General features: G+C 42.8%; 1 protein-coding gene across 1 annotated transcript in view; it reads right to left on the minus strand.

The window, feature by feature from the left end:
- Positions 1-14,773, minus strand: part of CUEDC2 (CUE domain containing 2) — an 89,414-nt gene that overhangs the window by 21,592 nt on the left and 53,049 nt on the right. The window contains exon 6 of the mRNA XM_078643051.1: positions 10,736-10,903. Within this exon, the coding sequence (XP_078499177.1) occupies positions 10,736-10,903 (168 nt within the window). The remainder of the gene's footprint in view (positions 1-10,735; positions 10,904-14,773) is intronic.

The following is a 14,773-nucleotide window of genomic DNA, read 5'->3' on the forward strand; positions in this document are numbered from 1 at the left end:
ATTGATTATCCCAAAAAGTCACGCTTATAATGAAAGATGTATCCTGAAGGAGGAGTCTCTTGTTGTGTATACAGGTTTTGAGTGGGGGGCAGCCTCCTCCTTTTCCCCCCCCTGTGCTCCAAGTAGAGTGAGATCTCTACAACTCCACAAGGATTATAGATTTACCACAATTCCAATCCAACTACGGCCTACACTGAACCAAATACTGGTGCTACACCGCAGTCAGACACTTGGTCACCCGACGCTCCATCCACCTCCAGATCAATTACAAAATTCGAACAGCAGCTTTTCACCAAATCAGACGATAAAAGCCTGTTCTCCAACATATACAATGTTTTGAACACTCCTAAGGTCATTAGCAAATCCCTGTAGAAAAAGATGCTGCAAACAGCAACTGGAACACACCTTCACCCCTAAAGAATGGGTCGACCTTCTCCACAGAACCTGCGCCTCCTCCCTAAATGCAGCAGGGAAAGAATCCCTGCTGAAAATGACCAACTATGGTTAGGACACTTCAGCTAGACTCGGACAATGGTCACAGAACGACGGTAACACCTGCTGGTGCAACTGAGGGCAAGCAGGAACACACACACTTGCTCTGGAGAGCCCCCAGCTTAATAGATACTGGGAAGAAGTGTTCAAATACATTGACACTATTTTTGAGACAAATATCCCCCGCTTTCCTAGCTACACACTGCTGGGGCATCCAAACCAGCTTACATACCCACTCCCCTCTGATAGGGGCAGGGCTATTACACTCGCCCTATGCGCGGTCACACAAGTCATCATGGGGAATGGATATTACCCCAGTCTACTCAGACTCTGGGACACTGTGCGATGGAGAAGCTCATAGGCTCACAGGAACAAATACCGATACACTTCGACAGAAAGTGGGGCCTTTCACCCCATTCCTATCCCATGACTCTTGGCAACGCACCGGTCCTGCTACCATCAGATGCTCTGTTTAACAGGAGGCAAGACTCAACACAATGGCTGACGGCCTCTCTCCATGGATGAATGAATACTTTCTTGTAGAGCGCATGGCTAACCTCGAGCATCCCAGCGCTGTAAGACCAGAGGACGTGAAAAATACATTATTGAAACAAAAATGTCTTTAGACGCTTCCTGAAAGCCAGATGGTTGGTTTCATGCCTGATGTTATCTGGGAGTTTGTTCCATCCCTTGGCTGCTTGGAAGGAAAGCTGGCGGCCACCCATCCGGGCTAGCTTCACCCTGGGTACTACCAGCAAATTTCGCTGGTTAGATCTCAGAGGTCTCACCGATTGATGGCGACGAAACAGGGGACAGAGAATGGTAGGCCCGACATTGTGGATGGACTTATGCGCCAAACACAAGGTTTAAACATAATCCTCTACTGAATTGGTAGCCAATGAAGCGACCGAAGTGAGGCCTTTGCCGAGCATCGTTTAGGGACTTTCATGAGCAGACGAGCTGCACAATTCTGCACAGATTGCAGAGTTTTTATAGGACCTGCTGGGGCCCCCATATAGACAGCATTTGCATAGTCCAGCCGCGAAAGAATCAACTACTGGACCAGCACGCGTCTGGCTTCAAATGGAAGAAGATCCAAAACTTTCTTAAGGACCCTCAACAATCGGTAACAAGTCGCGGCCACCTTCTTGGCCTGGTAATGGAATCCTAAAGAGGAGTCCAGCCAGACCCCCAAGCTTTTTATTTGAGTCTTAGGCACCGGAGGGGGTCCCAGACAATGTGGCCACCAGGGGTCCAGGTTAATTGGGGCTTTGTAACCCAAGAGCATAATGTCCGTTTTGGCCCCAATTAACTTTAAAAAAGAGGAGGTCATCCATTCCAGGACTTTGGTGAGACACAGGGTCAGATTATTGATCCCCTGATCTAAAGCGTCGTCCCTCACCAGGGATACGACCAGCTGCGTGTCATCGGCGTAGTTGACAAGTTGGATTCCCCAGAGAAGCACCACCTCAGCCAAAGGTCTCATGTAGATGTTAAATATGGTGGGGCTGAGTGATGATCCCTGGGGAACGCCGTGATTCAATTGCATCTGGCTCGTTGATACCTCTTCCTCAAAGACGGAGAAACATCTGTCCGATAGAATAGAATGGAGCCATTTAAGGGCCAATCCGGAAACCCCTGCAAGACGTAGCCGGTGCAGCAAGAGGGAATGATTCACAGTGTCGAAGGCTGCGCTGAGGTCCAGCAGGACCACCGCAGCGCAGCCTCCCGCATCCACAATGCCCCTGGCCACCTCCACCACCGTCACCAGAGCAGTCTCCGTTCCTTGCTTGGCTCTAAACCCTGTCTGGGTAGGATGTAGTGAACCTGTGGTCTCAATAAAAGAAGACAGGACCTGATTCACGTGTTTTTCAGCTATTTTGCTGAGATCCGGTAGCAGCGAAATGGGCCTGTAATTAGCCAGGTCTTCAGGGTCCAAACTAGATTTTTTTTAGCAGGGCCCTGACTTTTGCCATCTTCCAGTTGGGGGGCACTACTCCTGATGCCAGAGACGCGTTAATGACCTGCATTATCGCCGGGCAGACCGTCCCCGATACCTGTTTGAGAACCACCGGAGGCGCAACATCCAGAGGGGAGCCAGATTTCAGGTTGTTGAGGAGACTTTTCACGGTAGCCAGATCTAGTAGCGGGAAGGCTTTAAGACCTCCAGACAAGTCTGGGGCTACCTCCTCAGACAGCCCGTTTTCGCTCTCCATCCTATCTGGAATATGTGCAGTTGGCGCAAAGCTGGAGTAGATGTTAGACACTTTGGCAGCGAAAAAAGCGGCTAGGTCCTCACAGCGTTTCTGTGGGTTAGGAGCGGGCCTAGTGGCCATAGGTGTGGTGACCAAAGTTTGGAAAATTTTAAAAATTTCTCTGGGGGTATTAGCTGCTTCCGTGATTTTACCCTGATAATATGCAGCTTGTGTAGATTTTGTAGATTTTAATAATTTTTTGTAAGATCTCAAAGATGATTTGTATTCACTTTTCGCCGCAGGGGCAAAGTCCTTTCTCCACTTCCTTTCCGCCCTCTTCAGGGCCACCTCCCAGTCCTCTACCGGTAGTCTCGACCATATTCGACTGACTTTCTTTGAAAGGGTGACCCTGTGATTCTGTTTTGAGGGGGACCACACAAAAGTAAGTAGGGCGTGGTCTGACCAAGGAACAAAGCTAGGCGGACCACAAACGATGTTCCCAAGATTGGTAAAGAAGTGATCTAGTAGGTGACCAGCTACATGAGTGGAGCTGGCCACAATTTGTTCCACATGTACTACTCCCAGGGTATCCAGCAGACACTGCGATGAAGCAGCGTCGGCTTCATCAAGGTGAATATTGAGGTCGCCCAAGATGGAAAAATTAGAGGCACTACTGATGGAAAGAGAGATCTTGTCTAGAAGGTTGTTACAGAAGTCGTGATAATCACCCGGTGGTCTATATACCAAGAACCCTGAGAAAGTACAAGTGGGCGAGAAGGATATAGAAAAGCCAAGACTCTCTCGCACTCTACAAGTGGACTCTCAGAGGTTCTGCACACTAAGGTGTTCTTATAGATAATCGCCACACCTCCTCCTCGCCCTGTCTTACGATCCTGCCTGATAATAGAATAGTTGGGCGGGAGCGCCTGGACTATATCCGGGTCAGATGCATCGGTCAGCCAGGTCTCAGTTAAAAAAAGTACGTCTAAATCTCGTTCCTCTAGGAGCAAATGGATTTCCACTGCATGCCTCGGGAGAGATCGGCAATTTTAGCAGGGCGAATGTGAAGGAGTTACTTTAGCCACTCAATAGCTTTATAGGCTTACAATGTGGACAGAGGGACATTACCTCCTCTGGTAGTGTCTCCTTAGGACAACTAACCTTAACGCCTCCTCTGAATGCCCTAAGCTGTTCCCCACTATAGCAGAGGGTTTTAGGAGATAAGGGTTCCATTGTTATAGCCCCCAAGCCACGTCCTAGCCCAGCCTGGCACGGACGGGTACAGAAGGGCTTTCCTTAGGCGCTCCTTTGGCGCGGTAAGGCGCGTAGGAGGACCGTCTGAATATATGCACTTTAGCGCGGCGGGTCCAGCCCTACCTCCCAACTAGCGTGGCAACCTCGTCCTCCCCCAAGATGGCCGCTCTGGTGAATCGGCCCCTCTAGGTCCCGCTCAACAGAAAGCCCAAATCGGCTAAGGGAACACTGTGTGAGGTCCCTGAAACGGCGCAGAAGAGGTGAGTCTGCTCGCTCACGCGTGGGGAAAGGTGTCCGGTGCAAAAATGAGCAATTTAAATTTTATTAAAAGTGCAGGCAGTAAACAGTTTAAAAAAATTATAAACAGCAGCAAACTAGCTCCCGGCTTCCGCCTCAGGAGTGCTAATACAGTGGAAACAATTAAAAGATTAGCAGCAACCTAGCTCCCGGCTTCCGCCTCAGGAGCAAATGTACTTTGAGAGGACCCTTCCATGAATTTGGGTGATGCTACGACCCAAATCTGGGATTCTGGGACCCTACCCACACCTGCCCTTCCACCTGGACTCCCTTACCCTCATTTTCCTTCTCCCCTTCCATGACCCCCCCCTTTATAATGCGCCTCACTGGTCTACGGATGTAGGTAAAAGCATGTGTTAAATAAATTGCCCCCAAATTTGTACCATAAAATAAAACAACAAATCATTTAATGGATTTAATAGCCAGGTAGTGAAATACTGCAAGGTTTAAAGGATATGACCAGTGGGCTACTTGAGCCGCTCTAAATAGGCCATTGATGCTTCTACATTCAATATGTAATTCATTAATGTCCATAGGTGCTGCCTAATCCAGAGCAGAAGGCAGCCTACTTTTTGTGTGCCTCTTAACTGCATCAAAAGGGCTGTATTAACTTTTTCCACATCTGATTAGCACATTGCCCGGGGCTACTGTAATTTTATTTTATGCATAGCGGCATAAAGAGCAATAGTTATCAATTCCTTCACTTGAGTCGGGAATAAGGACTGTCAAGCGCTACCCGCTATCCAAACTATCAGGAAGAACCCCATTTACAAACTGACAATACAAGGAGTGCCAAAATAACTGATAATTATTGCCAGTAAAGGGATAGGGCCAGGGATACACTCTGTCCCATAATTACACTGACTCTAGAAGTCCCAGTGCTGAAATCAAACAGTACCTACATGGACATTCTTACAGCACCATACGAAGGATGAAAAGTTATGAAGAAATTCTAAATTTTATTTGAACACAAGATTTTTTGGTATTTGACTGTTACCGCACAGAGGTTTGTATTCCGGGAAGGAACAACAAAAGACAATAACAGGGTGACGATCTGACAAGAATAATAAGGTGGAAAGTGAACAAAGTTGATTGGTTTTGAAAGGTAAACTTGGTAGAAATGCCTTGGTACACATCTTACAGGAGTTTTTTTCCCCCAAGCAAAAAACTGGAAGGTCTTATTTTCCAACCTAAGCAAGAGTCAACTTGAGGTCGTAGAGTGGCAGATGGGTTCATCTAAGTTGAAGGCTGTCATTTTCTACAACAAAAACATTTGGTTTTCAGTGGCATTATACGAAGCCACCCAGGACACTTCAGTGGATTATTTACAGTCGAAAAACAAAAGAAAAAAATAATTTATAACTCATGTTATGATACATTACTTAAAAATAATTTTAAAAAACTGTCAAAAGCTGTAGAGATTAAGGTATGTTATTTAATCTTCTAGGAGAGGCAAGCAGCTAGAATTGCTATAAAACATGTTTGAACTTAAGGTGCACAGGTTTTTCCCATAGTCCAGTACACTTGTCAGAAACTAAACACAGAAACTAAACACATGACGCACAAAATCAGTATACCCCCACCTTCCAAATACTGCATGCCTTGTAATTAGGGCAATCCCTGCCTATACACTTTATGCTTAATTGGACATAATCGATCAATACAAACTTTATTTGATCTTTAAAATTAAGATCATAAAAGCACATATAAGGTTAAACAGTCTGCATACAGTTCCAGTACATATTGATTAAAAGGCCATAATAAGAATTCATAACAAAATTCTGAATATATTATAGAATGTGACCACTTGACATACAAGTTAAAATATATAATAACTTCTATTGGCATCACAATAAAACTGTTAATAAAAGCACCACAGCCATTTATAAGCCCCACTGTTTGCTTTTTTTTTTTATACAGGCCCACAAAAATGGCATTACCGAAAAACACACTAAAGGATCAGGCAGCGATTTTAAGAAATAAAGTACAACCCGACATTGTTTAAAATTATAGAGCTTTAACGCCTTAACCGCGGTGTTTTTTCCGCCACGGTGCGGGCGTTCTAAAGGGTGGGCGGGGCTGTGTCGGCCAATGGTCGTGCGCAGCACTGGGGAGGGAGTGCCAACAGGAGCACGGAAGGGGTTAAGAGCGGGGCAATATATTCCTTCCTTTCCTTCTGGTATAAACAGTTTGCGGAGATTGCTTATCACAGGGGCACAAAGTCAGGTCTGAGTGCCTAAATCTTCTATCCGGATGACCTAACATCAATGGTATCAGATTCATAAGGAATCTCAGTAATATAAATTTCTGTTGTGGTATGGGAATGTCCGCTAGATAGAAATACCCTCCCTGTATCATGGGCGGAGCTAATTGATAAGCGAGAACTGCCAGTTTGTTATAGTTTCTCTCCCTTCGGGTATCTTGAGCCCTCAGCAAAAATGTTAGTCAGCTTCTGTCTGGACATCTTTCTACAAGCAGTTGGGTCCTTAAATAGTTCATTCAGCCCAATAGCAGTTAACTCCTCTTCCACTTAATTCAACCATCTGATACTACTGTAATCCTTCAGTTTTAGGCAATTTATTATTATGTTGTACGTTAGGGTCACCGTATCCCTACACCAAACGGAGAGCCACAGTAGGATCAGTGCTAGTCTGATTTGAGTTTGCGATACAAGGTAAACCCAGTTCTGTATGTAAAATATTATTAGAGTGGGATTGGGGGAAGAGACACAAACGGTGTTGAAAAAGCTCTTGAGGGTGCAACATTGGACGTGCCTGTGTTTGATTCACATTGATTACCGATATTGGCCTATGCAGACAACGCTGTGCTCGTTGCTAGAACGGGATTAGGACTCCAACGCCTCATAACAGCCTATGCGGCTTTTATGCACTCATGAGACCTGAATGTTAATCAGATAAAAATATTTATTATAGCAGGGGCTGGCAAACGAGATAAACCCCCGTACTTCCTTATGGAATTAGGAAAGATTGAAGTGGTAGACACCATCCCTACCTGGAGGTCCTTTTTGATAAGAAGCAAACATGGTCAAAATTGGACAAAGTGAGGGCTTTAGGAATGGAGAGGAGCAGGACTGCTATAAAATAATTTTCTAAAAAGTTCAGGCGCCAGATCATTAGTCCACATAAAAAGTATTTATCATGCTAAAACAAAGTCGCAGTGCGCACTACACCACGGGGAGAGCTGGGTGCCAAATGAAAATTAGAGAAGTTGTCTGTCCTGGAACAAAGAGCTGCTCAACATACAATGGGGAGCTCAATTAAGTCTGCTTCTCTTCCTAACGGATGGAACCTGGCAGTGAACTATGCAGTCCACACGGCAGGACAGACAACTTCTCTAATTTTCATTTGGCACCCAGCTCTCCCCGTGGTGTAGTTCGCACTGTGACCTACTAATTGTATTATATTCTGGCTTCCTAAATTGGTACCTCTACTGGTCTGCTTCTTTTTTAAGGCAGTATAGCTACTTTGTGTACCCCGTTGCTTGGGGAGCGATTCCATCGTCACTGGAGTGTAACAGCTTCATCATTCTTGTTACCAGATGACATTGTTGCCATTAAACGCATGTAGTATGTATTTATATTGAGCCCCATTTATTGCACATTGAGGAATAGTGCATCCTTGATTTCTCAGCGCCCTGATGAAGGAATTGGCAAAAAATAAATGTCACCTCCGAAACGCGAGTCGGCGCATCTCCTGTGTACTTGTAATCACTTGCATTGTATATATTATTTATTTTTGATTTGTTGGTTTTTTTATGTACTTGCCTTGCTGTTTTATGTCTGTGTATTGTTTTGAAGTTTGTAATTGCACATAGTCCATTGGTCTACTGATCACGATTATGGGGCTCCATAACAATTAATGTCCACTATTGTGGCTTTTATGATAATTTCACTTTATATGTGATGTCTACGTGTTATTTATATTAATGTTTTACATGTATTAGAAAATTTAATACTTAAAAAAAAAAACTACTTTTCTATGGGACATGTGAATCTATGGATATACTACACTTTTGAAAGTCATAATTAGGGAGATTGTTCTTGTTGTTACCTAACTGCAGATGGCCTTCACAAATCTCTCAACGCATTCTCATATTTAATGCTATCGCTGGACTTAAAAGTCAATTTTGTGAAATCTTACGTGATGGTCTGTGGACCTAAAATGACAAACTAGAAATCATGCAGTTGGCTCAATTAGAATTGATAAAATGAAAAGTTTTAATTACCTAGGGAATTTTTTTAACAAGCTGAAATGAAATTCGCTTGTGCATCAATGTATAATGCTAGGCGGGTGGTTGAGGGACTTTTTCGTTTTGCATCTAAATTAGGGCAAAAACCTGTGACCGAGCTGGTTACAATTTACATGGCCAAATGTGTCCCGGTGGTAACATACGGTGCAGGTGTCTGGGGGTACCATAACAGTAGCCAGTTGCAAACGGAGAACAAATTTATTAAAAGGCTGCTGATGGCTCCAAAAGGTGCCCCTACTAGCTTTTGCCATTATGAGGTGGGCTTGACTTTATTGAAGACTCCACAAACATTGCCCCCTACTTTTATGGGCCAACATTTGGTTATCGGAGGAGCTAACATTTACTAGAAATATTATCATAGACTGTCTTAATCTTGATGGTGTATTAGCTATTCCCTGGCTATCTTTTGTCAGGGATAACTTTCATAAATTGGGTCTGAGACATTTTGATTGCCCTGCAAGTATTCATGAGAATAGAAAAATAATTATTAAAGAGGTGCATTAAGTCAGCACTAACACCCGCCGTTCCCAACCAGAGGCAGCAGGTCCTCTGTGTTTCTTTCCGGCCCAACAGCAATTTTTTCTAACGTTTACCTCAAATATCCAGGCTCGCTTTTACCTAACAAGATTACGTTTTATGACCATGCATTTTTTAGTGGCTCTTCCGACACCAGCTGGTTGGACATAACTTAGTGCCCTGCTCCTGTGACGACTTGGCAGTTCAAAGCACATTGCGCCTTATGCTTTTTTGCACCCTATATAAAAGGTGCCAAGGAGTAGATTTTTAGTCCCGATTTTAAAAAGCTATAGGCCAAGCTCTTATACTGATGGTTTGAATTTCTTGTATTCTTTGGCCACATCAGATATATGCATTGGGGTTTCCAATTTTATTAAGGTGGTAATTGTTATTAAAAAACGATATTGATACTTGATCTATATTATCTAGGATCAATAATCAATTTCCTCCGTTTTAGACTGATTTTAAGGATGGCATTCTTCATTTTTTATTCCTTTTTAATAATTAAAATAATTGAAGTGATCATCATGTGTATGTATTTAGGCCATGGTAATTATAAAATGTATAGGAGATTTATGTACTTTTATGTTTTTTTTCTCTGAAACCGAATAAAGTTACCTTGATGATGATGATACTAGGTACATGAACATACACATTTGATGGGCATATGTTACAATTAATTTTGCTGAAGAACAAGCATAATTTGTTGAATATCTGCACTTTTCATTCAATGTACTGTGGAGAACGGCAATGCGGGGGCTTGGACATTTTGGATAGGTCCATAACCAGGCCTTTATCAGAGATTTGATTATTAAGCAAACTGATGTGAACAATTTACTACTGTTAGCAAGTTATTATTCCAGGTCTATGTTAACTAGTTTGGTATTCGAGGATCAAGGAACAAAAGCCTAGAATTCGATCACAAACAAATGGATATTGGACAAGGAGATGATTTGGAAAACGTATTTTATGGACACTTGGTTTCATATTAAATGCATTTGGAAAACGTGAATAAAGGTATTTGTGGAAAAAGTGAATAAAGGTATCTGTGGAAGCAAGAGAATGGAAGAGATTTATAACAAACAACTGGAGCATATTGCAAAATGTCATGGAATTCAGACAATATTTTCTTCAAAGCTAATGTTTATCTTTTAAAGAAAAAGAATGTTAATAAAAGCAGAAAACAAGGAAAAAGTGGCACATAATTATTAGCTGCATAGAAATATATAAACAGTTTCCTATTGCATGTTAACTCAAATGATGTTGTTACAAGAATTTCACAAACAGCAAAGACATTTAAAAAAAGTTTTGTCATTTGAACGTTATACATGCTATCAAATGACCATGGAGCAGGACGGATTGTACGTGGGTTAGATGTACGATATTTATTTATAACAAGTGATGAAGAGGAACCAAATGATATTGAATTCATCCAACCGTTTTCTTTTTTTTTTTTAGAAGTGAAACACACTGTGTTGGAATTGTGTATCAAGTCTGATGTGCTAATTACATCAATCAAAAGTCAAAAACACCTGGCAGGATTACAACAACACAATTTCCATTGAACGAGTCAGGAAACGTGTGTGCAATTGTATAGATTAAGCTGTAGTGTCCACCAGTAATTGAGGATCACCCAGAATGTGAGTGAAATTTTTTGAGAATGCGTGGTCGGTTCATGAGGCTATTGTGTTAAAGTCAGAGAGGTACGTTACCTTGGAGCTCACATTTGTGCAGATATCCACCTTTCCTTCCACAATTAGTTGCACTGCTTCTTCCATGTCCCCCTTTGCAATGGAAAGCACCCTTTTAGCCTGGCTCACGGAGCATGAAGGAAACATCTCCACCAACAGGTCCACTCCGAGAATTAGCTCATCCGGCTCCTAAAAAAGATGGGATAGTAAGATTCCATTTTTTTTAAAAAAAATAGTTAAGGGGTGTTTCTCCATAACTAGTAGGTCTGTTCTGTTGGCAGATTTGGTTAGAGCGTTGTGATTGGAAGGTGAATGTTTCTGTCTCGGCATACTACCACAATTAAACTTACTATTTAGCCCTCAATGGGGACACAGAGGAACTCATGTTATTAAAAGTGCACTAATAAGGAAGCAACTTTTTTTCTATTAATGGGAGTGTTCCTCAGAGTTTACTGTACACAATATCAGGAAATTTACCTTTAAAATTAGTGATATCCAATCCAACAGAGCACACATACATCAATGTTGTTTGTCACTATTCCCACTCCACCAGACGTCCACAGAGTACAGCTTGTGGGGGATTCGCTAACTCTGGGGGTGGACATCGGACAGTGAGGCGCAAGGGGAGAATTACTTTTTTTATTGAGCATCTCTGAAGAAATTGGTGCTACTTTTTGATGGATGGTGATGCTGATGCGGAGAAAGTGGGGGATCCCCTAGGTTTAGGGCTCAAAGATTCACTTCGCTCTATGAAAGCTCCAATACTGGAGTAATATGTAATGACGACTAGTTTATTCAAGTGAAAGTTAGTAGTAAACTTGGGTATAAATCTGGGACTGGTTTGTAGGATGACTTTGTCCATAGTGAACCGGAGTAAAGGTTACTTGATATAAAATCAAAGCATTCACTATTTTCTTTGCTGATGTCAATGCTAAGAAAAGCAGTTTTCCGGGAGATGAATTTTAAACGTGCCCTGTGCACTGGTTCAAAGAGGTTGCATTAACTGACTGAGAACATTATTGAGCTCCTTAGAAACAGGTGGGCATTGTACAGGCGGAACTGTCCAAAAAAGTCCCTTTAAACATTGCTTTATGATCTGTTGGGAGAATAGAGAAGATGATAATAAATCTGTTGTCCTAAATCTTGATATTGCAGCCAGATGAACTTGGACTGGAGAATATTGGAGTCCACTCTGCCAGATCCAACATGTATGGGAGTATGTGCTTAGGTAGTATTTAAAGTGAAGGAAAGTCCTTGCTTTTGCACCATACACAGAAAGGTTTCCACTCTGCACTGCAGGTTTTTGGAGTTGATGGAACGCGTGCCAGTGTTAAGATCTTATTACAGTCTTGTGGTAGATCAAAGTGGCCAGGTACCATGCTGCTGGAGTCAGTGACTTAGGATAAAGATGTACTGATGCCTCGAGAGGAGACTGGGGTGCAATTTTCGAAAACGGATGGACATGCCGCCAGCTGCTGGAGTTCGCTGTACCAGTATTAGTGTGGCTACACCAGGGCAATCAGGGTACAATAGGGTACAATAATCAATCTTTATGTTCACACCGTGTGGATCAGGAGAAACGGAGGAGACCAACTGATCAAAAGAGCGTTTCTCATGGTCTCTGGTTGCCAAAATCTGCTTGAAAAGTACTGGCACATCTTACTGCTCGGTGTGACGAAAACATTGATCATGGATTGATCCCATTGTCATAATATCAAATCCATTTGGTCCTGGTGCAGTTCCCCCTCGTGGCAGTCAAGGTTGTCGACTGACTGCATCCACCTGATTGCTTGGACAGCCTCACAAGTGTTCCACAGCAATTTCCATCTCGTGAATAATGGCTAAGTCCAATAGCAATTGAGTCTTCACTGGGAGAGGTTGGGTCCGCATATGCCATTGTTTGGCTACGTAGAACATAGATGTTGTGTTGTCCGTTCTGGTTAGAACAGCTTAACCTGCTATTATAGGGAGGAACACTTGAAGGCCTAATGGCATGGTCTGGAGCTCCATCAATTGACTGAACATTGTTTCTGCATCATCTAGTTGAAAGTCCTTGGAGGTGAGCACCCCAGTCATACATGGACACATCGTTGTCAATACAATAATTTTTGTTACCATTTGGAGGGAGAACTGCTAGATTTGTTGCGAATTTCCATCACAAAAGTGCCTGTATCAGTCATCTAATGGGTAGTACTGTATTGTCCAAAGAGCCTTCAATTTGCTTTCATGGCTGGTTCAGTTCCCATTGGATGGATTTCATCAACAGTCTGCAAAAAGGAATAAGGCCTATACATGATGACACTAGACCTAACAGAGACTCGTATTGTCTGACCGTAACGGTTTGCTTTGCCGACCGACTCTTTGCCGTGGCTTGTAGTTTTATCACTCTCTGCGTCAATGGGAATGCCTATCCCATCTGCATGTGGAGTATTGTACCCAGGAACTGAATTTTCATCTGTGGTTCTAGAGAGTATTTCTCCTTGTTCAGCATCAGAAACAAGTTTCAAGCGAGACAGATTTAGGAGGTCATTGAAGCCCTTGCATCTTTCTTTGATGGAGCTATGACGAGCCAGTCATCAGAGTATGGATACACTCGGTGACCCTCTCGCCTGAGGAAGGCAGAGACTGGAGCAAGGCATTTGTAAAATGCTGAGCTGCTGACTTGAGTTCAAAAGAAGTGCCTTGAATTGGTAATGTTGGACTGCTACCAAAAAGAAAAGGTATCTCCTGCGCTTTTGATGGATGGGTATATGGAGGTATGTGTCTTGAAGATCTAAGGATGCTATGAAATCACATTCTGCTTTCATCAGGACCTTCTGCAGTGTAATCATTTAAAAGGATTACTTTTTTTTAAAAACTTGTTCAACTATCCGAGGTCAAAAATTGGCACACGCTGGAACCTATGCGTTAACAAAACGCCCTGCACACCCCTCAACTCCTACTATATCTCTTTACTGTTCCCCTCGGGCCCGGGGGCAAGATACGGGCAAGAAACGGGCGAACACAGAGACATGACAAAAAGTCAAGCTGCCCCCTGGACCATGTACGATGGAATCCGAACTTTGGAATACCGAGCCATCGAACAACCTCCAGAATACGGACTACCGCCCCCCTCTCCCTCTCCCTCTTCCTTCTACCCTTTTCTTTCTCTCCCTCCGCCTACTTTCTTCTTCCACTCATGTATAAGCCTTGTCCATGTAAATATATATTTTTTATATACAATAAAAAATTTCGGAAATTAAAAAAAATTGGCTTTCACTGTCCAGTCTTTTTTTATCAGAAAGAATATGAGGGAAAAAACAGGTTTCTTTGGGATTTGTGGACAGTTTCTATGAAAGGCGGCAAATCCAGCTCTTTTGTGGTTTTGTATGGGAGTGTAAATATTTTGTCCTGATGACCTTCTGTACCCTTGGCTTGAACTATGGCAGGAAGCTTATCCCTGATCGTAGCTGGTTTATCTTTTTTTTGGTAAACATCTTTTTATTAAATAAGCAGCAGATAAAAACTTCAGATCAGATGCCACCATGATGGATACAAATACATTTTCAATGTAAGGATTGCACTTCTGCTTGCACTTGTCACAATCCCTTCCCCCGCCTCTCGCGAGGGAGAAGTATGTACAATGGATAATTGTACATTTGTTTGTTTTGATATATGGGATACAACTAACTTTGAGTAAGACTCACGTAGTTCCCTTTGCTTTTTAACGACTAGATAGAATGAGTTACATTTATTACACGGCCGTCTGTCTCTTGCCATACTCAGTAAATGAGACTAGGGATTATGCTGGCCGCACAACACTGCCATCTGTCTTTCCTTCTTTGTGTTTTTGTTTTAATAGCCGAGACTGCTTTAGGGTACCATGTGGCTGAAGAGAGGTAAAACTTAACTCCTCCATCAGGTAACCCAATTTTGGCTTTCAATTTCACGTCACAAATGGTTTAAGGGGGTAAAACAAGATTGGGCTCCGGGAACTCCATGTGCAGTACAGTTATATAAAGCAACTTTTATTTTTATTCCTTCCAGATGGAGATGGTGTACTAATCACCCATCCTTTTT

The sequence above is a fragment of the Lissotriton helveticus genome, chromosome 5_1 (assembly GCF_964261635.1).
Source record: "Lissotriton helveticus chromosome 5_1, aLisHel1.1, whole genome shotgun sequence".
Taxonomy (NCBI): Eukaryota; Metazoa; Chordata; class Amphibia; order Caudata; family Salamandridae; genus Lissotriton; species Lissotriton helveticus.